The sequence below is a fragment of the Sander vitreus genome, chromosome 2 (genome assembly GCF_031162955.1).
Source record: "Sander vitreus isolate 19-12246 chromosome 2, sanVit1, whole genome shotgun sequence".
NCBI classification, from domain to species: domain Eukaryota; kingdom Metazoa; phylum Chordata; class Actinopteri; order Perciformes; family Percidae; genus Sander; species Sander vitreus.
The window spans coordinates 22004792-22029422 of record NC_135856.1 but is presented as its reverse complement, the minus strand read 5'-3'; the positions used below and the strand labels follow the sequence as shown (position 1 = coordinate 22029422).

Below are 24631 nucleotides of genomic sequence, written 5' to 3'. Positions count from 1 at the left end.
GCAAGCGAAAAAAACGACAAATACATAAAGAAATAAATAATAATAAAGATAAATAAATCACCAAATAAGGACATTATGTTGTATTAATCAGTTTACTGCAGTTGGGTCAGCATCAGCTTTTTGGTGTGGAATTTGTTTAATAACCTTCAACTTGAGCCAGATAAAAAAAGAATTCAGCGAGCCAGTTATCGCGAGAATATTTCAGGCCTATGTGAGACCACCAAGCGGATATCCTGTCTCTTTTCCGTGGCGGACCGTCGTTGGGCCGGTTTAGCAAAATGAAGGTACATTGTTTCCCAAACTCTAAATCTGTGTGGAAAGCTAGTTTCTTTGAAATACTCCTGTATGGTTGATGCTATGATTCTGAACTTTAAAGCGGACTAGTCAGACGGAGCAGTCGCGACTTTGACACCTAGGATGAGTTTTGATCATGATGAGAGCCAGCGTTGACGATCCGGTTGGCAAGTGAGCTGTAGAAACATGGCGGCACACTGAGCGTAATGTGCACCGAGTTCAAGTCTCAGCTGACTGCAATAAAGAGTTTTCAAACTCTTGTAGCTCACGTTTCTCGAACCTGTCTTGTTTTCCGCGTTGTCAGTTTACAATGTTAGCTCTTAAACCGGTTGCATTAATACTAGCAGTGTCCAGAGCTAATGTTAGCTAGCTAACCTTAGCCGTCAGAGCAGCTAACAGGCCTTCGAGCCATTGATTAGTACTGTAGCTCAGATGCGCTCACGATCATTGTAAGTTATTGTGAAGGTATTTTTAAATGTATGTCCCCACCAGTAACCCCAGTTATGCTAACATTTCATCTTTCCAAGCTTCACATTCATACACCGCTAACGGTACCTAATGAGGACTTTGGTTACCTTCCATGTGGAACCAAGTACATTTACTCACGATTACATTGCAACTCCTTTTCAGCTGAACATCTCATTCCCCGCTACTGGCTGCCAGAAGCTGATTGAAGTCGATGATGAGCGTAAGCTGAGGACTTTCTATGAGAAGCGTATGGCCACCGAGGTGCCTGCTGACCCTCTGGGAGATGAGTGGAAGGTAAATTAATGTTGTGAAATTTGATCTCTTTGGAACTGATGATTGCTTTGTCAGTACATCGTGTTGCGGAGTTCATGTTCCAGTTTGACTTGGTGAAATTGTTGTATAGTTATACATAATGTGGCACACCAGTAGACCCTTTCTGACTGATCCATAGTCATTAAGGGGGGACAGTGTGTTGCCAGAGTAACTGTGGAGCTGCTTACCAGATGCGACCAGGTCCAGGATCAGTGGATGGTTGAACTGAATTGCTCTCTCATTGGGTCTCAAGTACAGTAGTATCGGATTGACACTTAAGCTGCTGCTCCTTTTTATAACTGTGGCTGATTTAATTGGCATCATTCTCTCAATACCCTTGTATCATCAAATAAATTACTAGCTAACTCAGTAAGTTTAGGTCTTAATGCAGGCTAAAAAGTAATGTAAGAGCCACATTAGGAATGATAAATGGGACTGCAGTTATAGTCCTACAAGGTGCTGGCCATTGGATCACCTGATATTCAGTGTCTTGCTCAAGGACACTTTAATATGTGGACCGGAGGCATTTGAAATTAAACGACCAAGCTTGCAATAAATGGACAGCATGTTCTACGTCTAAGCCACTGCTGCCCAGACATTGCTTATTTTGGACACTTTGCAGTCTGACCTCTGGCCAAACATTGGGCAGAATTATAAATGTAAGTGGACAGGTCTCATCTGACTGTTCTGCGAACAATCTTTATTCTTTGAGACATTGCGTATCAGTTGCGCTAAATTGAAAAGTAACTTGGTTTCTCTACTTCTGCAGGGTTATGTGGTGCGCATCAGCGGAGGCAACGACAAACAGGGCTTCCCCATGAAGCAGGGGGTGCTGACCCACGGCCGTGTGCGCCTGCTGCTCAGCAAGGGCCACTCCTGCTACCGTCCCCGCAGGACTGGTGAACGCAAACGCAAGTCTGTCCGTGGTTGCATCGTTGACGCCAATCTCAGCGTGCTCAACTTGGTCATCATCAAGAAAGGTAATGTGTTCTTTCTGGCTTGTCGACAATTACACATCACAGGCTTATTTAAAAATGTCTTAATATCACCTGCAAATTATGTTTATGGCACACCAGTAGACCCTTTCTGACTGATCCATAGTCATTAAGGGGGGACAGTGTGTTGCCAGAGTAACTGTGGAGCTGCTTACCAGATGCGACCAGGTCCAGGATCAGTGGATGGTTGAACTGCATTGCTCTCTCATTGGGTCTCGAGTACACCAGTATCAGAATAACTCTTCTTATAATATGACTTAATGCAGCAGTATGTTTCTTTGCCATTGGTGCAGTTTCCTGTTGATGGGACGGTGAGCATGACACTTGGAGTGATTTCCACTAGAGCTGTCAGTCTTCCTCTATTAAATGCTCAAATGCATTCTGTTATAAAAATGTACTACACTACTCAAGCTTATGCATTGTCAATGCCGCTATAAGCATGTGGTTGTTACACGTTCTGTCCACAAGATGGACTTCCAACATCAGCCTGGCCTTGAAGGGGATCTACATCTGCGCATTGCATTTCTGGCACGCCGCTCTGTTTACATTATTTTCCACCACGCACACAGCGAGAAACCCAAATCAGCAGAGAACTCTGTAATGAAACATTATCTAATAAGTATAGTGAAGCGGCTCTGTTGTAAAGGCTAACGGTGCTCGGTAAGCACAATGACATCATGTTAGAAAGCACAGCCAAAATGATTTGTAATAATCTAAGTAACAATAGTGTTAGCCACGATAACAGCATTGATAACTAAGCCAAACGGTGCTGTCACTATTTCAGTGATTTTATAAGCAACCTGTTTCTTTCAGATACTGAGAATACAGCTGTTTAGAAAGTAATATATGAAGTCGAAGCTAACTCTGACAGCTGTAGGGCAGCTAACATAATCTTTAGCTGTCTCATGAAGCTCCCAGCTAAGCTTCTATAACTCGCGACGCAGTTAGGACACCAGAACGAGCTAACTATTGTTAACCTAAGCATTTTGGCTTGGTGGATGTTTTAAACTCATGCTAAAACCATTTCCCATCCTCCTTCCGATTTCCAGCCGCAGCCTGTCACTCCCCCTGTAAGTTATTCGGTACGTAACGTTAGCTCACAATGCCTTGTGTTTCTCACTCCCGTAACTTATTGTTCCTCAGACGTGAGACCTGGGAGATTAGCCAACTTTTTTTTTTAACTACTACTCAAATTAATTTGGAATTCGTTCCAACACCCCTAATTTCCACAAAGTGTAGATAGTCATGCTGGTTGTTTAGCTGCTTTGGGCTGCAGGCAGCTGCCTCTTTTCACTGGGAAACTAAATGCTATGTACTTTTTATTTTTTACAAATCATGCAAGTACTTCAGCTATAGTAGTGAAACTTGTAAGTGCGATTGGTTTTTAATGATTAACGCTTGGCTCATCTCCTCATGATCTGGTTTTTCTCAGGTGAGAAGGACATTCCCGGCCTGACCGACAGCACCGTCCCTCGCCGTCTTGGTCCCAAGAGGGCCAGCAAGATCCGCAAGCTCTTCAACCTGGCTAAGGAGGATGACGTGAGACAGTATGTTGTGAGGAGACCCCTGACTAAAGAAGGTGAGACTAGAGATGTATTCTGTTATCTTTACTTAAGCCTACAAATGTAAAGATCACTGACTAACGGTTTTTACTGGGTATGGATGTGTCTTTCATTGAAGCCTGAGATCATACGCTACGTGATGTCGGAGTTTTTTTTAAATTGACGCAGCGGGCCGAGTTCGACTCTGACGTGTGGCCCTTTGGTCTCTCTCGCTCTCTCTCTCTCACACACGTACACACTACATTGCAAGTCTTGGTATTTAAGATCGTTGTCTGGACATTTCAAATAGTTGACTGAAACCCTTTTTTTTATATATTTATTGATAAATATAAAGCCTGAAGTGTTTTGAATTTATTGTAAAACAACATGCTGCAATATTAAGGACCACTGGCAATTTTCAGCTTTATTCTTTTTTTATAGTGTAATATTTATACTGGGGCTGTCAAAATAATGTTAATTTCGATTAATTAATCTAAAAAAATAACGCGTTAAAAAAATTAACGCAGATTAATCCATTCCATATTGACGTTTGCATACAGACGAAAATCTGGTACCACTGATATGTCTGCGCTTCTCTCTGCTGCTCTGAAACAGACGTTACAGGAAACACAAACCCCGCTGCATGTGACGCTAGATAACACTATACTCAACAGCAGCTAACGTTAGCCTACCGCTAGCTAGTAGCTGGATTAAACACGGTTACAATGCTGACAGCTAACGCTAAACGGTGTAAAGTTTGACTGTTTTACTGTAGATGATTCAACACCGGGATGTAACAATCTGTAGCTGCCATCGGAGAAACACAGACGGTGCGTTCAATGAAACTGGTAAACTACAGCGTTGTGGTGCATTTGAAGTTATTGTAAATGTCCTTTTCCTATCTGGTTGTTGTTTTTGTCGTTCAACAGCAATTTACTAGTGAAATAAGTTGTTATACATTTATTATTATTAAATCATTTAATTTTGACCATATGGCCTTAGCAATAAACGTCACCGACTGTTTAGTACCCTTTTTTTCTTTTCTTTTTTTACTTAAAGTATCGGTTCAGGCACCGTTATGTATGCGATTAATTAATCAGATTATGTAATTAGATTACATTTTTTAATCGATTGACAGCCCTAATTTATACACGTCAATATTACACTTCCACTATTCAGTATTCTCATCTTGTAATCCTCCATATGGCTGAGGAGCAGCAAGAAAACATTTTCTAGTCCTATGATTTAAGTTTCTTTGCTAGATTAAACTTCCAAAAATCCAGTTCATTAATCTTTATTGCTGCTCTCTGCCTACAAGTGTCTTGGTGGGATTATTTATACAAATTGCATTATGCTATGGGACAAAAAACGGTATTGTAGATGGGCTGATGCCATGTTTGTTGGCCAGTTTACATCATCAAAGTAAGAGCCTTTTCATATTAGGGTTGGGCAATATATTGTGATATGAGGCTAGATATCGTCTTAGATTATGGATATCTTAATATGCGTGCAAGCTGCGTTATTGAATGGTGTTGAGTCAAAGCCTGGCAACAGCTATACTTGACAGTTGGTACTTCGCATTGGCACTGTCTTTACCACACCTGTCAATTATTCGCCGTGTCAATATTAACTGCATCCCCTCTCTGGTAGGCAAGAAGCCCAGAACTAAGGCTCCCAGGATCCAGAGACTGGTGACGCCTCGTGTGCTGCAGCACAAGCGCCGCCGCATCTCCCTCAAGAGACAGCGCACCCTGAAGAACAAGGAGGAGGCCTCTGAGTATGCCAAGCTGCTGGCAAAGAGGATGAAGGTAATATTTTATTTTTATTGTTCCTTATTACAGTCCTTAGGCACTGAAGGGGCTAGTTATTTTCTCTTCAAACAATATTCAACTGAGCTGACCACGAAACATTACTAAGTGGTTTCAGATTAATTAATAAATAGCTCAAATGTGAATTTTTAGATCACTTTGAAATTCAACACTATTTGCTGTGGTATATTCTCCCTAAAAGGTCTAACGAGCAATATTGTGGCTCTTTGTCAGTTGACCTAACTAATTCTGTAAATCTTAATTGTGGGGATCTATTGTACTGAAGTTTAGATATTACTGTACAGGAGTGCTGCCTAACAGTGGTTGTCATATTCTTGTTTGTGTGCTGTCTTGTCTTAAAATTGTTTTGCTTGTCTTACTAATATGGTGGGATCATATTCATCAGATAATCAAATCACATTTGTTGCAATGATTTTTAGTATAGGGACATGTTTTTCATTAAGTTGTCAAATTATTGAACAATTACCCTTAGCAGTTAACAGTTGCTGGCATCAGATTAAGAATAAAGAGTGGGGATTAATTATGAAATTGTGAAACGTGCAAGTTTAAGGAATCCTGTGTGTTATGGGGGTACTAATTTGTATGAAAATTGATGCTTTTTGGATGTGTTAACACTGACACGTTTCCTGCCAACAGGAGGCCAAAGAGAAGCGCCAGGAACAGATCGCCAAGAGGCGCCGCCTTTCTTCTCTGAGAGCATCCACATCCAAGTCAGAGTCCAGCCAAAAGTGAAATCACAAAGTCAAATAAAGTCATGTTTTGCTGAAAAAAAGCGAGTTTTTTTTCAGTACTTTGAGACCATAGACTGAATATGCATTTGTGTAATAGTCGACTGATGCCAACTTTGTGTCCCTAAAGGGTGATTGGGTGTGCAGCAGGTATAAACACATAAGACACGTGCGTATTAGAGATATACATAGTCACGAGTGGGATTGGGGGGGGGGAATAGAGTAGCTTGAACAGTAAAAACTGGAACGCAACTATTAAACTATAAGAACAAATGAATACAAGAGCAAGGTGCATGGGTAGCAGCCATAGACTGTAAAGGTAGCAGTGTCAAAGCAGCCTACACAGGGTAGGTAAGTGCATATCAGCCTTACAAAGTTGACACTAACCATCAGCATCCATAATGTGAACACAATCTTTGAAATTGAGCCAGTCTTAAAGATGAACACAGTAACCAGCTGCCAGTGCCAACCGGCTGCAGTGTAACTCAATGGTAATTGTGCAGCCTCGATTTGTCAATCGAGTGCTTTTTGTTGGCAGTGAGGGTTAGATTGTTTTGTCTCAAAACATTGATTTGTGAGGTGACTTCCTGTCCGAAAACAGTGTGGAACGCGAGTCGGCTGGATGGCGTTAGATACAGAAATCATAGGTTTTTTAATCAATTTTCAGTGCCGTAAACTGGCATTTAAATAAAGGATATCACTAGACTGTTGGGTGCCAAACCCCTAGCTATGGCAGATTAATCGCTGTAGGAAAACCTAAACATGCACACCCTTTACTCATATACCATAAGGAAATGGAAGTGTTCTAAAACCGTGAATTAGTTTTATATCACTGGAATATCAGGCTAAACATATTTAGAAGGTGCCAAAACAGATTTGACAGTCTGCAATTGGTAAGAACTGATGTTTCGTGCTACAAAATACTTCATCTAATGGCTCAACCGTAGGCAGCATCTGTTAAGTTTTTTTTTTTTATAGTTACATGATTAACTGCCAACACCACAAGTTCTGCATTTCTCCAGTATTGACTTAGTGTCCTTAAAGAGATATTACAGGCTGCTGTTGTCTGCCTGAACAGCAACAAGGACAAGTGGAAACAATTCATGAATGCTCAACTTATTTTAATCAGTTGAAGCTCTCTGCAAACAAATTCGGCACACAAACGCATCAACATAGTTACAGGAGTATAAATCAACGAACACATCATTTAACATTACATCCAGTGTCAAAGTCAGGCATCTTGGTTGGCCACCTCGTTCTGCAAGTAGGTTTAGCTTGTGGGTGAACCGGGACCACGCCGTTGTGAGCTGAAGGGGTCTCAGCATCACTGAGACTTCTATCCTGATTAGACGGTTGGGGTTGGGGTGGTGGGCAGCTTAAATCATACATCTGGGAGATAAAGAAGAACATAGACACAAGCTGATGCTGCAAGTACTGAGGCAGCACCTGGATGTGATGCGGCAGCACCTGGAGGCTCCAGGCCAAGGTCAACCAGCTGGTCTGAAGCTCTTGAACCAGACTTGTAGACCTGGACAAACTCTCCATGACCTGTTGAGAAGGACAACACTTGATTTATAGATCTCTTGAGCTCAATTGACTGGAGAGACATTTTGACATGTTGCAGTAAGAAAAGGACAGTATAAATAACGAAATTCATGATGACTAACTTACTGATACTGATTATTACCTGTGCTTCTGCTCTGACATGACAAAATGTCTGCTGTGAAAAAAGCCTGTTATGTTGCCAGCCAATTACAGTATGTGACTTGAAACAATAGCTAACAACCATGCTATTTCATAGATACAACTCCATTATGATGTCAGTATCATTTGGAATAATTTGATGTTCTGCTTGCTGTAACCATGCATGCTCATGTACTACCACCGTTCCACCTCGTTAAAGGAAGACTGACATTTTGGAAACTATGCTTTCTTGCCGAGTTAGATGAGAAGATCGATACCACTGAAGGCAACCGGTGGAAACTCCAAGAGGAAGGAGGAGGAGAAGAAAAAAAACATTACAAAGGTTTACTTCCAATAAACTCACTCAAAAGTCTTAAGTATCTACTCCTTGAGTAGTAGTAGTCCTTTCGTTTGTATGGATGAAACAAATGAAGTATAACATGTTAATTTGTGAGCCTTGTAGGCAGATGTTATCTTTTCACAGAGGCAGGCTAGCTGTCTCTCCCCGTTTCCAGTCTTTATGTTCAACTAAGCTAACGGACTGTTGCTTAATATTTAATGGACAGGCAAAGCCTCTCATCTAACTTTTGGCCAGACAGTGAGAGCATTTCCAAAATGTCAAACAATTCCTTTTAAACTGTACTCACAGCACACCTGAACAGATTGCATCTTGGACCCAAACATGTTGTAGGTCCTCCTACACAGCTTGACAGCCAGTGAAACCAGTCGCACAGGGTATCTTCTGCTGAGAGTGGCCGCCTCAAAACCCTCCACCAAGTGAGCTTCTTCCTCTACAAAGTCAGCAAGGAGATAAAGTCAAGTTAAGTTTTGAATGGGACTTCTAGCCGTTTCACGAGTAGTCTCGCCTTGCCAGACTTTCCTCCACAGAGCTGCGGAGGAGGGTCTGGCTAGTCCACACAACATTCCGGGATGCGGAATCAAAGCATGGGAAAAACATGCTGTGGTTTATTGGCATGTCTTTAAACCAATCACAATCGTCATGGGCGGCGCTAAGCACCACACGGAGCCGCTGCAAAATAGCCTCAGGAAGGAACTCGTTTTGGTGGAACGTGTACGTTCAAAAGAAACAGAAAACTCAGATTGGACAGATAGTCTAGCTAGCTGTCTGGATTTATCCTGCAGAGATCTGAGGAGCAGTTAACCATAGTCCTCAGAAATCCACTGGAGTTTAAAATTCCAACACAAAGAAAGCGGAAGGTGACAGACATCCGGCCGAAAAGAGTGAAATCCGGCGGAATTTCTGGCGGCGATGGAGCAATCCCGGGAAGTGGAACGTCGTGGATATAGACTACACATGAGTAACTCCACCTGTACCTTTATCTTCTTCAGTGGAAGGAAGCACTCGGTCCACCAGAGCCTCTGACGTGATCAGAGCAGAGTCCAGACCCACACTGGCAACACTGATGGCTCTCACCACAAGTGACTGGTCAGCCGGGTCGTCAACCTGCTGTATCCTGCCCATCAGCCATGCGACTGTGAGCGCCACACAGTCCACAGTTCCATTAGCCGCAATGCTCACCACATCCTGGATCTCATACATCTTGTTCTTGGCAGTAGCAACGATCTGGGCGAAACAAACAAAACCAGGAGAGAACGTTACACGTCATACTGTATATGCAGGCAGGAAAAACTCTACGTCACGCACAGAGATGGGGCTCACGTAGTAGAAGCTGAAAAATAGATACAAAGATGAGTGCCGTAATGTAATTTATTTTTGTTAAAATTAATTTGAGGTTATTGGTATCGAAATAAGCATAGTTCAGGAACCGGTATCAAAGTCGCGGTATTGGTACCAAAAATATTTGAACGATACCCAGCCCTACTTTAATTTAAAAAACTGCAAGTTTCTAGCCAAATCAACACCCAATCAGAGTTGAGTCTCTAATGCAGTGTCAATGCCTGCTCGTGAACTGCGCAAACTATAGAACTGGGCAGCACTGATCAAATATAAATGTTTTCAGAAACATTTTGGTGTACCGTTTAGCTCTTACATTCTCATTTCACTGCTAAACATTACGCTAAAAGAATGTGTTTCTGAAAACATTCGAGGTGAGAAATAGGCAATGCGGTAACGGAATCTTGATTCATATTTGATCGGCGCTGCCTAGTTTGACAGTGTGATCTCAGTTCACGAGCAGCGATTGACACTGCGGTAGAGACTCCTCGGCTCCGATTGGTCGTTTTCCTTATGCCATTCGGAGCACCAGGAGGCGGCAAAGGAATTTGATTTTTTTCATAGACAATCCAATTCATGTAGTACTGTCAGGATATAGTGACAGTTTGAGCAAATATGACAAAAACTTTTTTTTTTTTTTTAATGAACGTTACCTAGGGAGAATTGGTGGTGGTCATTAAGATTAGGAAGAGAAAAAGGATACCTGCTCTGTGGGTGTGTGAAGCACAGGGAAGGCAGTCTCCAGCCAGTCGAGACTTCTACAGGCAACATCATTTGCAACAGAAACTGGAAATATTCCAGACAGTGAAGTCATTACTGAAAAGTTCTCTCATTCCCACAATAAAACCTGCAGCCCGCTTCATTCAGAGGAGAGGTTAACCCTATAACTCAAGTATGGTCTGCATCATCTTTTTGTCCAAACAGCAACCTATAGAGGCATTAGCCTACCTATTAACACCTGGTTTTAAATAACTATAAATTAATTATTCTATTGGGTCATGCTGTTAATAAATGAAACATATGTAGCTGTGTGGCTTCCAGTCAATAGGTTATTTATAATTTATAATTATAAAACATTTGTTTATTATTCTGCTATGGCTCTCACATTTTGGAAAGCTTGCCCTACCATAGAGCCCCAATGAACCTTTTATGTACATTAGAACTTAAACAGTAAATCAATTAACTGACTAGGCTATCGTCAATCGACAAAATAATCAATTAAACAATTTTGACGAGTAAATGGCCAAATATTTGCAGGTTCAAACATCTCGAATATGATCATTTGCTACCGTTTTCTCTTTTATAATGATTGTAAATTAAATCTTTGGATTTTGGTGGACAAAACAAGAACTTTAATGACATCGCCTTAGTCTCTCTCTGGGAACTTGTGTTCTTTCACTAGTTTCTGACATTGTAGGTTTATTTTAATTGACTGATTATTCGATAATGGAAAAAAAAAAATCGTCAGTCAGTTGCAACCCAATATAAAAATCACTGGCAGTTTCAGTTAATCCATGGCCCACAACCCCATCCAGAGTATATGATAAATATAAGCCGCAGGGAGTCTACAGCGTTAGCCCTGGCAGTAGGCTACTCACTATGGGGCTCCATTCGAACAAGGACAGGTGAAATTACAGCGGTTACGCTGCTCTCCAGCACCTCACACACAGACCTCAGGTTGGGGTGGCTGCATTTGGTGTCAATGTACAACACCGACAGCTTGGAACAAGCTAAGTGAACCACGGGCAGCTTGCAAAGTCGGGCAGCTGCACTTTGCGTCTTCTGCAAGAAAACAGGACAGAGACATTTTTTGGTATTTTCTAATCTTCCAAGTTTCCGAATCAAATCATCAAAGTGGAAACCCTTCAGTTCCGATTCAATTACCATATTTGGGGGTCTTGTAAATTACGCCATTGTGAACCTAACAAACAATTTACTACAGAAGACACTTTAGGAACTACAAAAATTAGAGCGACTGCATTTATGTATCTGGTGATGCCGTGTAAGTAGGCTTGCAGCAGGTAAGTGGTAAATCTACCGCGATTGCTCACCTGCTGGTTGTTGTTCGTCGGCATATTTCGTCTACTTTGATAGAGAGGTAGAAAGAGGTGAGTTAATGTTGCAAATTTAAACTTCTTTGTAGACTTTATCGGTTGAAGAAAATGCAAAGCTCACCCTGCTGAGTGAAGTGCTACTTCGTAGAAGAAAACTGTCGCTGACATCGCGTGGTCGCGTCGTCAATTAGCGCTCACCTGTGCTGAGCTCGCTGGCTGTTCTCGCGATATGCCAACGGAGCTGTGACGAGATTATAAACCGAAAAATTCCAGTTCAGAGTGCTTTTAAAAAAAAATCAAAACCAGTACAGTGCCCGTTCAAAATGTGCCTGTTTGGAACTATTGGTATTTGGTATTGCTGCTTGAAGCTTTCTCCAGAACCATTGTAGCCTACCCCAAAATGACTTAAAGAAGGACATACAGGACAACAGTGTAGGCTACTACCACATTTACCTGACAGACGTGGCAGATTTAGAATTTACTCACAAAATATCACAATGAAAATGTGGAGTAGGCTAATCACAGACATTTGCCTCATGGACAGATGGCAGTGCGCCATGCGCCACCCAATCCGGCCCATAATAAGAGCAATCAGCAAATACCTGCGTTAATCAACCACCAGAACTGGACCGAGTACAGAGACATTCAGCCGGCTCCGGAAAATGTGTGTATGTGTGTGTGTATGTGTGTGTGTGTGTGTGTGTGTGTGTGTGTGTGTGTGTGTGTGTGTGTGTGTGCGCGCGCGCGCGCATTTTAGGATGGACCTTGGCGCATTGTTCCTCAATCTTTTTTCCGCGATCTTTTAGTTTTATTCACAGTTGTCTCTGTCCAAACTGCTCCTCCTATACTGATATATATATATTTATTTATGTATATTTTATATTATGTATATTTTATTTATGTTTATATTTCACATTTAACATTTACGTTTAGATGTGATATATATATATACACACACACACACACAAAACACACATTTTTGAGCGAGAAGTGATGAGACACAACATAACATTATTAATCCAGCTGATAGCACTACATATTTTCTCAATATTCTGACATTGTTGTGTCATCATTTCCATACAGTGATAACAAGACATAGGCCTATCATTAAATGAGGCTTGTCACAATGATTGGTTGCTTATGTTGGCAAATATGCAGAAATATATAAACTGACAGTATTGTAAGATCCAAACCTTTATTTTGCCATTCTGAGCTCCAGTTGCCAGTAGATCTGTGTCCTGACTGAAGCACATACACAACACAGCATCATCCATCATCATGAAGCTCTCTTGGGCCTGGTACTCAACTTTTTATTTTATTTTTAATTCTAATCTAATCATCATCATCATCATCATCATCATCATCATCATCATCATCAATAGTTAGGCTATGTCAGGAATATTCAAGAGTTTTGGTTCTCTAAATGTATTCTGCAAATTTTCTGATATTATCTATAGACAAATTTCCCATTAATGAACATTTAGCTGCACAGGTTGTACATTGACTTAAACACTAGACCATGCTTAATTGGACTTAATTAATTGAAAATTTCAACAATTAAACACTATTTTCCCTATTTAGTAGGTCACGAAGTTACACAGTTCTTTCCAGGAAACAGCCTAACTCATTACAAAATGCTTCTAAAAAGACAGGTGGTAAATAAACCCCATTGGATTTTGAGTCCAACGCCTTAACCACTCGGCCATCACAGCTACATATTAATTCATAGTAGGGCATTCAATTAACAAAAACATCTAGACCTATGAGTCAGAATTTTGTATATCTGTTTGGATTTAAACAACAAGTCAGTCTGAACTGTGTTCATGGGGTAATTGCTTAAGCGAATGACGATGTCAAGTCCCACAAACTGAGGTCAGCTGCTTGGGAGTCTTTTGGATAATCGTCATGGATTTCAGCAACAAATCAAACATTTTTGTTTTGTTTTTCCACATCAAACAACAGCTGATTTCTGCAGCCCACCACAGAGGTGGACATGCTGTTTTGTTCAAGACCAAATACAAGAATGCTGATTCTGAGATAAAAAGAAATAGAATAAAATGCTAGAGGCCTCAGTGGAACACAAGGGGTCAAATACATCTTCTTTTAGGGCCATTGCTGCTGCTGCTGCTGCTGCCATCAACACTGGTCTGTAAACAGCTGTGAACATCTGCAGGTGGTGTAGCCTATCCACGAAAGAATAACTCACAGTACCTACATGACTCCTGGGAGTCCTGTATAGTTTCAGTGACCAGAAGGCTTTTGAATATAAAGCTGCAGGTCACTAATACCAAATGATCTAGCCTACAGCAGGACGCAAGGCACAACCTGACCTTCTCCCAAGTCAAAGCAAGACATAGGCGGCCTATTACAGTCTTAGGTGTTACTTGTCGTTATTTGTAGCATATTTATTCAGTTGAAATGTACAAGACTGTTGCCTAGATACTATTGTATTACAGTGTAGGCACTAGGCTATATCTTTGGCCTCAATAGACCTATATTAATCTATTTTTATAGGTGTGATTTGGTATCCACCCGCAAGGAAGACATTGTCACAGTGCATGGCTGGTAATGTATGCAGTGATTGAGTCAAGGCGGCACAGACGCACCAAGCTCTGTATTTGCATACTGATGAGCACTGAGGTGATTTTCCCTTTAGAGGACGTTAGGAGCTTTGCTTTTGGCTCCTGTACAATTGTTCCTGAAGGCGAGCGCGCTCTGAGCTCCGAGGTTCTGTCCGTGGTGCTGATCTGCTGCTGACTGCCGCCGCAGCATCTCGAAGCGCAGCCGCGTCTCCTGCACACTACGTGCCCACATAATGTTTCTTCTGTAGGCTACATCGGCATGCGTCAGGGAGGGTGGGGCGGGTGTAGTTCCACGACTTTGTGTGGCAGCGGCAGTCACAAGGTTTCGGGACTGCTGCGCCCGCCGCAAAAAAAATGCGAGACACTTCGAGAAGCACGTGTAGTGGGTGGTCCTCAGCACACTGCTTTCACGTGGCTCTAGCGAGCTCCGAGCCCGGCCGTCAGTCCAGTGGCAACAGCAGGAGACAACATCAGCATGGCTGTGGAGATGGAGCCTGCGGAGTAAGTGCGCTTTCCTTTTGGGGGTTTTGGTAAATAACGAGTTTTCAGTGATAGTTTGGTGCTGACAATAGAAAAGTAATAATGGTAAGACCACCTGTGTGACTATACAAAAAGAAAACATCAGTGTTTCTTAAGGTGCGTGGCTCTTTTATGGATACATAACATAGCATCACTGATATTCATTTGGGGAATTATAATTTTGCTGCGATGTTTACGTCTTTCTAAAAGTTCGGTCTTACAATAAAATGTGACATCATTTCTAAGGATGTGAAACGTGTGCCTAAATGTTTAATTTAAAGACATCAACAACATGAAATAATCATGTTGTGGCCTTTATATCTGTCTTTTTTACGACGCTGATGTTATTGATTGTCTGCGTACGGTTTGTGCACCCATGTGGGTTTGTTCAGTCGGTTGTGGAACCTCCCATACAATCATTGCTACGTGTTCTTTATTAATACTGTTTAGGCTATTGTGTGGTCACTATGTTGCACATGTCGCCTGTGAGGCTGCTCATATGGTCGCTTTAAGCCATTTAATCTGATGGTCTGATGTTCTTGCTGATTATGCTCAGAGGCGGCTCCGGGATGTTTTGCAGTCACTATACAGACGTCCGTTACATCAACGTGCCTGTTGATCTAATATGCTCTCCCCCCCTGGCAAGGATGTGGATGCTTTTTTTGTTGGCTAGATATTTAGTCTTTCTTTGGGAAAACGTGGGATGGAGTACATTATTAAGTGAAACTCTTGTGGGGTGATGTTAATTGGAAGTCCGTTTTGCATAATAACTGGTATGATGTGAATACAGTCACCTGCCACTAATCCATGTCTCCTTGGACTATCAAAGTTAAAGTCCTGCAGCTGGTGCTAATGGGGTGACAACAGAGGGGACATGGGATGCAGCAGAGTTGTGAAAATGCTTAGCGGGTCGCTCTGATGTGGGACAAAAGTCCACAAGCAGCAGGATCCCTGTCTTGTTTTGCCTGGAATGGCTCACTCATGATCTGTTCTTTTGACCGTTGTGTCAGGCAATCTATGGCCACACGTATGACAGCATCTGAGAAAAACAAAAGGATTGCAGTGTCCAGTTGATCACTCAGGATCATTGGAGTGTATGATCCTGAGTGATAACATCAGTGATAAACACTGAGATCCAAACATGGCAAAAAAAAAAAAAAAAAAAACACATCACATACACAGAATTTCTTTCACAGAATTTTTTTTATTGGTGTTCAGGGGCGTAGCACAAATTCTGGACGCTGTACATAGGCATTCTCCATGGGCCCCTCCCCGCATCCACGGCTATTCATTCTAGTATCTTTGTGTATCTTAGTATCTAAATACTCAGTATCTCAGTCCCCCCCCCCAGTCCAACGCCCCTGTTGGTGTTGCTTGTACACAAACTGCTCTCATAGAAACAATTCCAATCCTTGTATGATGACTTCACCAACACTTAAAAGTGTACTCTATAGGCCTACATGCTTTGTAGGTATAGGGTCAGCATGCAGTTGTAACATAAACCCTTCTTGTCTAGTGTGATCCGCCTGATAATGCAGTACCTCAAGGAGAACAACCTCTACAGAACACTGACCACCTTACAGGAGGAAACCACCGTCTCGCTCAACACAGTGGAAAGCATCGACAGCTTCATTGCAGATATAAAGAGCGGCCACTGGGACTCGGTCCTGCTGGCCATCAAGTCCCTCAAGTTGCCCGACAACACACTTATTGACCTTTATGAGCAGGTGAGCTTTTGCATGGATCAGCTAATACCTTTCTTGGCTTGATTTGTTAATCAGCAACATCTGATGAACACTGATCTCTTAACCAGGTTGTAATGGAGCTCATTGAAATGAGGGAGGTGGGAGCAGCACGCTCACTCCTCAGACAAACTGACCCGATGATCATGTTGAAGCAGACGCAGCCAGAGAGGTACATCCATTTGGAAAACCTGCTAACATGCTCCTACTTTGACCCTCGTGAGGTAAGGACAATTGAGTTTTAATTTTTCATTTTAAACAACTGTATCACTAATTGCTTTATAAAGTAACGTCCTCTCCGTCTCACTACAGGCGTACCTGAAAGGTAGCAGCAAGGAGAAGCGCCGCAGGGCCATAGCCGAGGCACTGGTGAGGGAGGTCAGCGTGGTGCCCCCTTCTCGCCTCATGGGGCTCCTGGGACAAGTTGGCGTGAGTATACTGATCAATATCACTCTCAATTCTCACTCTAATAATATATCAAGGGGAGCCACTTTATCAATATCCATATCCATAGCACTCGTTGATTGTGTATCAAAGATCCAACTATCTCCCTTATTTCTCCTCTTGTTCATTTCTTTCTTCAAACTTCTTACTATTAGTGATGGTGTCCTACATGAACACACATTATCCTGCCACAGTTTGAACAACAGTTTGAAGTGAGCAGGGCTCGGTTAGAAAAAGGTGATGTCACTTACTTCTGAAATGCCAGCAATTTGAAAAAAGTCACAATATTGCAAAAAAAAAAAATGCTCAGCTGAGATGGAAAAATTGGTTTATCAATAAAAGCCAAATGCGAAAAAGTGCAATTGAAACAGATTAGTGCATATTTTAATAATGGTCGTTGATGATCACGCACTTTCTATTTTCTATTGGGGATTTTCTAGAAATTTCGTTTAAATTTGCATGGAAACTGGACTAACATCAATCAAATCTGATCAAACCACACCTACACAGTCCTGATGAAGCAGATTAAGGAGTGCTGGAGTGTTAAACGTTTTATAAATAAGTTTTTTGAACAGTAACTTTGAATTTTGCTCATTTAGTCATGAACATTTCATTTTACAGAGAAATGCTTTAGAGTTATAGTGACTATAGCTTCATTGGAAGAAGCAGCACATTCGAAAAAATGCAATAATGAAACAATTCTCAAACCATCAATTTATCTGTTTTTATTTGCAATTCATTGTTATATAGGTCCTTTGGGTATGAAAGCATGGGAGCTCAATTTCTTGTGTAGCAGATGGCCCACCATGCATTTCATATCCTCAGTATTACAGTAACCTGCACTGAAACCGCTTTAACATAAGCTTGTGACTGTCAGTACTTGCAGTGATTCCAAGAACGTCTTAGAAAATACATCCCACTGATTCTTTGCTATTTTTAGTATTTAAACAGAGACAGTGGTACATTTTTTCCAGTGAAAGGTTCCCACGTTCATTATTATTCTGGTGCAGACAGGATTGGCCTGTTTGTCAGAATCTATAATGCAGTATATGAATACTAAAAAGTATAAATTATCTACTATGATTGATATTGTTCTGGCTGTAGTATACAATACATAATTGTACTTAATTATAAAGCTGACATTCAAACTGCAACAGGACTGTTAATTTAAAAACATATACAGAAATGAGTAAAAGTAAATTCCCCAATAAATTATGACTTTATCTCTTTGTTTTGGGAGCTGTTGCATCCACCTTCGCAATTAGTTTTTTTTTTTTAAGTTTTCAAGCTTCAAGTAGTTCCTTTACTTCCATCAGACAGAAACACTACATTTAAAAAAAAAAAGAAACAATCAATTTGAATATTCAAGTTGACATTTCTCAGTATTCTTGATTTTGTCAAGATCTTGACATTGACGGAGTGAAATAATCACAAATACTTGATGTTTTCTGTTGACTGTTCCACAGTCTATGAGAATACAGCAGTATGCAGGTCATGTCTTCCCTGACACGACCATCGAAACATCTGGCAACAAGGACAAACATGTGGAGAAGGAGAGCTTTCCAACACAGCTGTACCGCCACATCAAGGTAGACCAGCAACGGTTCTGATTAACACAGAATTACAAATTCTTCTTCATTCTTTATACTACAGTCTAACTCATTGCTTTACTCATCTGAAGGCACATGACTTAGTCTCTGGCTGTGCTCTCATCAATTGCATCCTGATGGAGCTGTCTGAGTTGTGTGGTTGAATTAAATGATCAGCCTACACAACTACAGACTGCAGCATGGTGGAAAACGTAATGTTTCCCTGAGGTTGCTTGATATAAGTTTGTATTTTATATCTTTTGGGTTTGGATCACACTCAGCAAACCAAATGGTGATCATATTTTCTGTGTCGTTTTAACCTACAGTTCGGGCGGCGGTCTCATGTGGAGTGTGCCCGTTTCTCTCCTGATGGCAAGTACTTAATCACTGGATCGGTGGACGGGTTCATCGAGGTCTGGAACTTTAACACTGGAAAAATTAGTAAGGTTGGTTATGTTTCATGTCATTCAGACATGACACTGAATAATGCTGATAATAGTTATATTACTTATATTTCTAATGTATTGTTTTTTCTTTATCTTAGATAAAGTTTTGGAAACTAATACCTGTTACTGTAACCGGTGTCTGTTTATGTTGTTTGTATTTATTATTTTAACAATCTTTTAATGCTGTTCTCTTAGTCAAAATACATTTTAATCCAAAAAAATGTTTTACCTGGTTAAATAATAGAAGAAAATATATATCACAGCAAGTATATATATATATATGACAAAATATGATGGAAATATGTTATTCCTCCATTTGTTTTTGTTAAATAATTGTTTGTGTGTGTGTGTGTGTGCATGGATGGATTAGGATTTAAAGTACCAGGCCCAAGAGAGCTTCATGATGATGGATGATGCTGTGTTGTGTATGTGCTTCAGTCAGGACACAGATCTACTGGCAACTGGAGCTCAGAATGGCAAAATAAAGGTTTGGATCTTACAATACTGTCAGTTTATATATTTCTGCATATTTGCCAACATAAGCAACCAATCATTGTGACAAGCCTCATTTAATGATACGTCTTGTTGTCACTGTATGGAAATGATGACACTGTCAACAATGTCAAAATATTGAGAAAATAGTGCTATCAGCTGGATTAACAATGTTATGTTAAGTGTCTCATCACTTCTTCTCTCTCAAAAATGTGTGTGTGTGTGTGTGTGTGTGCGTGTGCGTGCGTGTGTTGTTGGCAAAGGTGTGGAATATCCAGAGTGGCTTGTGCCTGTGGAGGTTCGATCATGCCCACAACAAAGGTGTGACTTGTCTAAGCTTCTCCAAGGACAACAACCAGATCCTCAGTGCCTCCTTTAACAAGACCATCAGGTCAGTTTTAACACAATTCATATTGGCAAAGCTGAAACACTGAAAGTGACTGATATGCACAGTGATAACATCTCTCATATAAGTTAAACTTGACATGTAGACTAACTGGAGACACATTGTGGACACATACTGTACATTCAAAAGGGAAATAAATACCTGAATTCACAAATGATAGAATGATGCATATGAACAGTTCTAAAAGAGAAACAAAACAAAAAACATGGTGGGAACCTTTTTAAATGTCTGAAGCCTTGTTGTTGCTAAACCTTGCTCGTCTACTGTTGGAGGAAGTGAGCGCTCTCACTGACCTCAGATATGATTCACAAGATTTCTAAAGGCGTACACATGAAAATTGCTTTAGCTAGAAGGCAGTGAGCTCTTTTTACAGCCCATGGTGGATTAGCAAAATGTTGCCACAAAAAGCCATATAAATGATAACGTACCTGGCAAACAGAAAAGGAGTTGGCAAAAAAACTATGAATTTATATCTCTTTTTAAGCCTTGAATAGTTTTCTCAACAGTTTGCTATAGCGCATTTTGAGTTGTGGTTATTTTGTTGCAAAATTAGTTGAATGTAAATTTATTGAGCATCTCTAGCACTCCCAGGGTGCACTGCCGTGTTCAGATCCAGACTTTTCAGGTGATTTCCTTTCAGGAAGTTATCAACAGAGAGATTGCAGCCCCTTTAAAAAATGAAAATCCTGTGATCAATTTGGGGTGATTCTTTTTTATCAACCATTTGGTAGAGGCTCATAATAAAAAAAATAAAAAAAAACACATTTTGGTCAGTTAAAATAGAATAGATTTTAGATAGAACACACACACACACACACACACACACACTCTGAATCCCCTTGTTGAGTATCTATTTCTGACTCCTGGGGTGTGGGGGCTGAGCCTCGCTGCTGTGTTAGAAGCACATGTTCTGTGTGGGTATAGCTGACAGAGACCATGTGCTCAGGCACAAAGCTGCAACGTGTATTGCAAACTCCACGAGCTGGGAGTTTGAATTGTTTACATACTCAAAATCAGAGTCCCAGGGACGGAGTGAATCAGTGATCATTAGGCGTCTTGCCATGGTTTAGCTGATCTGCACCCAGTCACTCCAGCTAAAAATATCAGACTCAGCAACACATTTTGTCTGCAAGGAAAATCCCTCTTGAGTTGAATAAACATGGATTTTTAATGAGTCAGAGCTGCTGTTTTATTTGAATTCATGTTTTTTTTTAACAGCTTTTATTACAACATAGTCCATGTCCTTTTCAGAATCCATGAATTGAGGTCAGGCAAGTTGCTAAAGGAGTTAAACGGCCATTCATCGTTTGTAAATGATGCATCTTTCACTCAAGATGGATTTCACATCATCAGTGCCTCCTCTGATGGCACAGTTAAGGTACAATGAGCAAACTATAGGACTATAATTCATGTCTGTGCTGCATCTGTATTACTGAGAGAGTGTCACTCAATACATTCTTTTCATATTTATGTGCATATTTTAGATCTGGAATACAAAATCCTGCGAGTGCATCCACACTTTCAAATCTCTGTCCCGGACACCAGAAGTCCCTGTCAACAACGTGATTCCTCTACCCCAAAATCCAGAGCACTTTGTGATTTGCAACCACTCCAACACAGTGGTCATCATGAGTATGCACGGTCAGGTGAGAGCTCTCTCACAGGTGCCTTCACGACCTGTATCTACCAGACCGAATAGCAACGCGGATTTCGGCGCCTCATTTCGGTGCCACTGATATGTCTGCGCTTCTTTCTGCTGCTCTGAAACAGACGTTGCAGGCAACAGAAACCCCGCTGCACGTGATGCTAGTTAATACTCGACAGCAGCTAACGTTAGCCTACCGCTAGCTAGTAGCTGGATTAAACACGGTTAAAATGCTGACAGCTAACGCTAAACGGTGTAAAGTTTGACTGTGTGTTACTGTAGAGGATTCAATGTGCAGCTGCCGTTGTTGGAAAAACACAGACGGTGCGTTCAATGAAACTGGTAACCTACAGCCTCGTGGTGCATTCAAAGTTGTTGTTAAAGGCCCTTTTCCCATCTGGTGGTTGTTTTTCTCATTCAACAGCAATTTACTAGTGAAATAAGTTATTGTTATAGTTAATTTTGACCATATGACCTAGCAATAAACAAGCCGTTCTTTAATGTCGCTGACTGTTGTTTAGTAGCCTACCCTTCTTTTTCTTTCTTAAAAAGTATCGGTTAAGGCACCGGGCAAAAATTATATAAATGCGATTAATTTAGATTAATTAATCACAGAGTATGTAATTAATTAGATACATTTTTTTAATCGATTGACAGCCCTAGTTATTAGTTATGCTAATACCAACACCTGAACATCTTTGTAGAAGCCAAATATCTTGTCCTCTCCCCTCAGACTGTGAAGACCTTCAGCTCAGACAGAAAGGAAAGGGCCGACTTTGTGTGCTGCACCCTGTCGCCCCACGGGGAGTGGATTTACTGTGTAGGAGAGGACTTGGTGCTGTACTGCTTCAACTATACGACAGGAAGGCTGCAGAAAACGCTGACCGTAAGCTCTGCTGATAATATTCACTCATTCTCAAAGTCTGTGAGAAGAGGCAGTTCATCCACACTGGGCTCCCAATGTATTTTTTTTTATCTTGTTATTTTCTGTCCCACTTGATGCTCTGACTGTGTCACTGCTGCTGTGTAGCAGCCCTACAGGGCGCTAGCGAGGTAAAAGTGAGGCTGATCGGAAACGGAGAATGTGTGGTGATCTGTGTTGCTCTGCACCAACAGGTACACGAGAAAGATGTAATTGGCATTGCTCACCACCCACATGAGAATCTGATTGCCACATACAGCGAGGATGGCCTCCTAAGGTTATGGAAACCTTGAACTGTCCCCTGCATCGTGAAATGGAGGACCCAGAGAACCTTACAAGTGGTTAGAAAGCAATTTATTCATTTCTATGTAATGAAAAAAGATGGATCATCATCAGTAATTATTCACTATAAGGTCCATTTAGTATCTGGTCTGGAGCTTTAGGTCATGATCTTGATGATTTTTCCCAGTTGTCATGGGAAGTTCAGGTTACAGCCAATGAGAGTGTTTGTTACGTCTGATGGTAGATTAGAAAGATTTTGCTAAATAGTAGGGAAGTGGAAAATTAATAAAGTTGGCAAATGAAAAACAGGAGACAAGTTGGTAAAGCAAAATGGAAATTGAGAAAATAATCTTTTCAACCTCTCTTTTAAAGATAAAAGGATAAGGAAGTCAATGTTCTGTAATTTCAAATAATAATAAGAATATTATATAATGATATTGTTAGTGGTTTCCATGAAAAGACCACAACCAACTTTCCAACTTCCACTTAGCCCAAAGTAGTTTCAGCTGCAGACGAATGCACATTTGGTGTTCTAGTGAGTGTATGTGATGTTGACTAAATAAAGTACAGTACATGTCGCCCAGTTCAACACTGTGGCTCATTGATGTGTTTTATATCTGGCTTTGGACCCACAGTACTTGTTAGTGGGATCAATTCAGTGTTGGTTTTGGGTCTTTGCATTTGACAATAAGAAAAAATATCAAATCCAATACCAAAAGAATATCAAAAAGTATCCTTTAAGCATATTGTTAAACTCATTTATAAACTCTAAGTGGGTCTTAATGAACACATTTCTTTTTATTTGTAACACATCGTCATTTTTTTAATACATTTTTTTATCGATTTAATAAATTTGTAAGGTTTTTACTTTATAAACGTTTGCAGTACTGTCTACGCCCTCCATGCTGTGTACACACACACAGACACACACACACACACACACACACACACACACCCCCCCTCATGGATCTAACATCACCAGTGCAGTTTGAATCCCCATCTCTTCTGTCTTTATTAGACATGAAAATGCATGATGTTTAACTGTCGTGGAAATATTTATATTTATATTTTAAAAAGCGCTTCTTGTTTGGGCATAAACAAACGATATCAGGTATATTATTTGACAGCTTTGGTTTATAATGATACTTTTGTAACTTTGATTCAATGATTCAGGTGTAATGATTTGTTTTGTCTTCCGTGTTCCCCGCATGCTACCTCAGTACACTGTCTAAATGTGGCTCTACAATAATTTTAGTACTCCTTAAAAATATGCATGACTAATGATAAACCTCAATGGAGCTCTGGTGACACATTCTGTAACCTGTGTGTATATAATAAATGTATTTAACGTGGTCACATCATTGTCAGTTTGTTAAACCAACTGTAATCTGTGTTCCTGTGCATCAGTATGCCTGCAAGAAACAGAGCTACTGCCTTGACCAGTATTTATTTGTACTATAGTATTTGGTACTTTCTATCATCTGTCTCTGCACTATTATCCATATATCATTGTTGCAAATTGTTTAGTCATTACTCTATTTTATATTTATTGTTGTATATAATACTGCAAGCCAAAAATGATTATAAATAAAATTTAAAAACCCTTCACAGTTGCCAGTGTGCCATTTCTTTTTTTTTCTTTTTACAAACTCCCACTGAAGTATCAGATTTGTTTCCTAAATGACAAAATACATTTTTCAGTTGTTGTCAAAAAATTATTCATTAGAATTATTTTTAATCGAAAGATATTTGGTTTGCTGACCCTAAGAAAACCAGTAAATATTCACATTTAGAAGCTGGAACCGGGGATACATTTGGTAGTTTTGCTTAGAAAATGACTTGAAGTGATTAACAAATCAAAAAAATGATTATCAAAATAGTCTGCAATTCATTTTCTACTAATAGATTAATGGTTTCAGCCCTAGTCGAGATTGTTTGTCTAATGTCTTGTGGCATGGCCGA

The 24631-nt window shown here is 40.5% G+C and overlaps 3 protein-coding genes across 4 annotated transcripts; 2 read left to right on the top strand and 1 right to left on the bottom strand.

Moving 5' to 3' along the window:
* The first annotated feature begins 185 nt into the window (after positions 1 to 185).
* rps6 (ribosomal protein S6) lies at positions 186 to 6211 on the top strand. Its single transcript, XM_078261041.1, has 6 exons — positions 186 to 284; positions 925 to 1056; positions 1844 to 2054; positions 3502 to 3648; positions 5261 to 5418; positions 6076 to 6211. Exons 1-6 carry the CDS (start codon positions 279 to 281, stop codon positions 6169 to 6171), a joined length of 750 nt encoding a protein of 249 aa, XP_078117167.1. The 5' UTR covers positions 186 to 278; the 3' UTR covers positions 6172 to 6211.
* A 1075-nt stretch (positions 6212 to 7286) lies between these two features.
* Positions 7287 to 11659, bottom strand: LOC144530104 (perilipin-2-like). Of its 2 annotated transcripts, none has more exons than XM_078269537.1 (6): positions 11598 to 11659; positions 11145 to 11328; positions 10250 to 10332; positions 9186 to 9435; positions 8505 to 8641; positions 7287 to 7715 (listed from the first exon to the last, which is right to left on the bottom strand). In XM_078269537.1, exons 1-6 carry the CDS (start codon positions 11619 to 11621, stop codon positions 7371 to 7373), a joined length of 1023 nt encoding a protein of 340 aa, XP_078125663.1. In that variant the 5' UTR covers positions 11622 to 11659; the 3' UTR covers positions 7287 to 7370. The 2 variants fall into 2 exon arrangements, with proteins under 2 accessions (XP_078125663.1, XP_078125671.1); XM_078269545.1 differs by having other exon boundaries at positions 7466 to 7715; positions 8498 to 8641.
* A 2998-nt stretch (positions 11660 to 14657) lies between these two features.
* Positions 14658 to 22680, top strand: LOC144530099 (WD40 repeat-containing protein SMU1-like). Its single transcript, XM_078269523.1, has 12 exons — positions 14658 to 14683; positions 16218 to 16428; positions 16515 to 16667; positions 16756 to 16866; positions 18354 to 18476; positions 18803 to 18922; positions 19293 to 19409; positions 19678 to 19805; positions 21072 to 21198; positions 21305 to 21466; positions 22199 to 22351; positions 22582 to 22680. The coding sequence occupies exons 1-12, from the start codon at positions 14658 to 14660 to the stop codon at positions 22678 to 22680; spliced, it is 1530 nt and encodes a 509-aa protein (XP_078125649.1).
* The last annotated feature ends 1951 nt before the right edge of the window (positions 22681 to 24631 follow it).

What these genes read in the sequence shown, in the direction of transcription:
- rps6 (XM_078261041.1), top strand. An exon ending in CTCTGGGAGATGAGTGGAAG is followed by an intron (nt 1,057 to 1,843) that starts GTAAATTAATGT and finishes CTACTTCTGCAG; the next exon opens with GGTTATGTGGTGCGCATCAG. An exon ending in GAGACCCCTGACTAAAGAAG is followed by an intron (nt 3,649 to 5,260) that starts GTGAGACTAGAG and finishes CCTCTCTGGTAG; the next exon opens with GCAAGAAGCCCAGAACTAAG.
- LOC144530099 (XM_078269523.1), top strand. Translation starts at nt 14,658, where the DNA reads ATGGCTGTGGAGATGGAGCCTGCGGA. An exon ending in TTATTGACCTTTATGAGCAG is followed by an intron (nt 16,429 to 16,514) that starts GTGAGCTTTTGC and finishes TCTCTTAACCAG; the next exon opens with GTTGTAATGGAGCTCATTGA. An exon ending in CCTACTTTGACCCTCGTGAG is followed by an intron (nt 16,668 to 16,755) that starts GTAAGGACAATT and finishes GTCTCACTACAG; the next exon opens with GCGTACCTGAAAGGTAGCAG.
- LOC144530104 (XM_078269537.1), bottom strand. Translation starts at nt 11,621, where the DNA reads ATGCCGACGAACAACAACCAGCAG. An exon ending in CGACGAACAACAACCAGCAG is followed by an intron (nt 11,329 to 11,597) that starts GTGAGCAATCGC and finishes GTTTTCTTGCAG; the next exon opens with AAGACGCAAAGTGCAGCTGC. An exon ending in TGTTCGAATGGAGCCCCATA is followed by an intron (nt 10,333 to 11,144) that starts GTGAGTAGCCTA and finishes GAATATTTCCAG; the next exon opens with TTTCTGTTGCAAATGATGTT.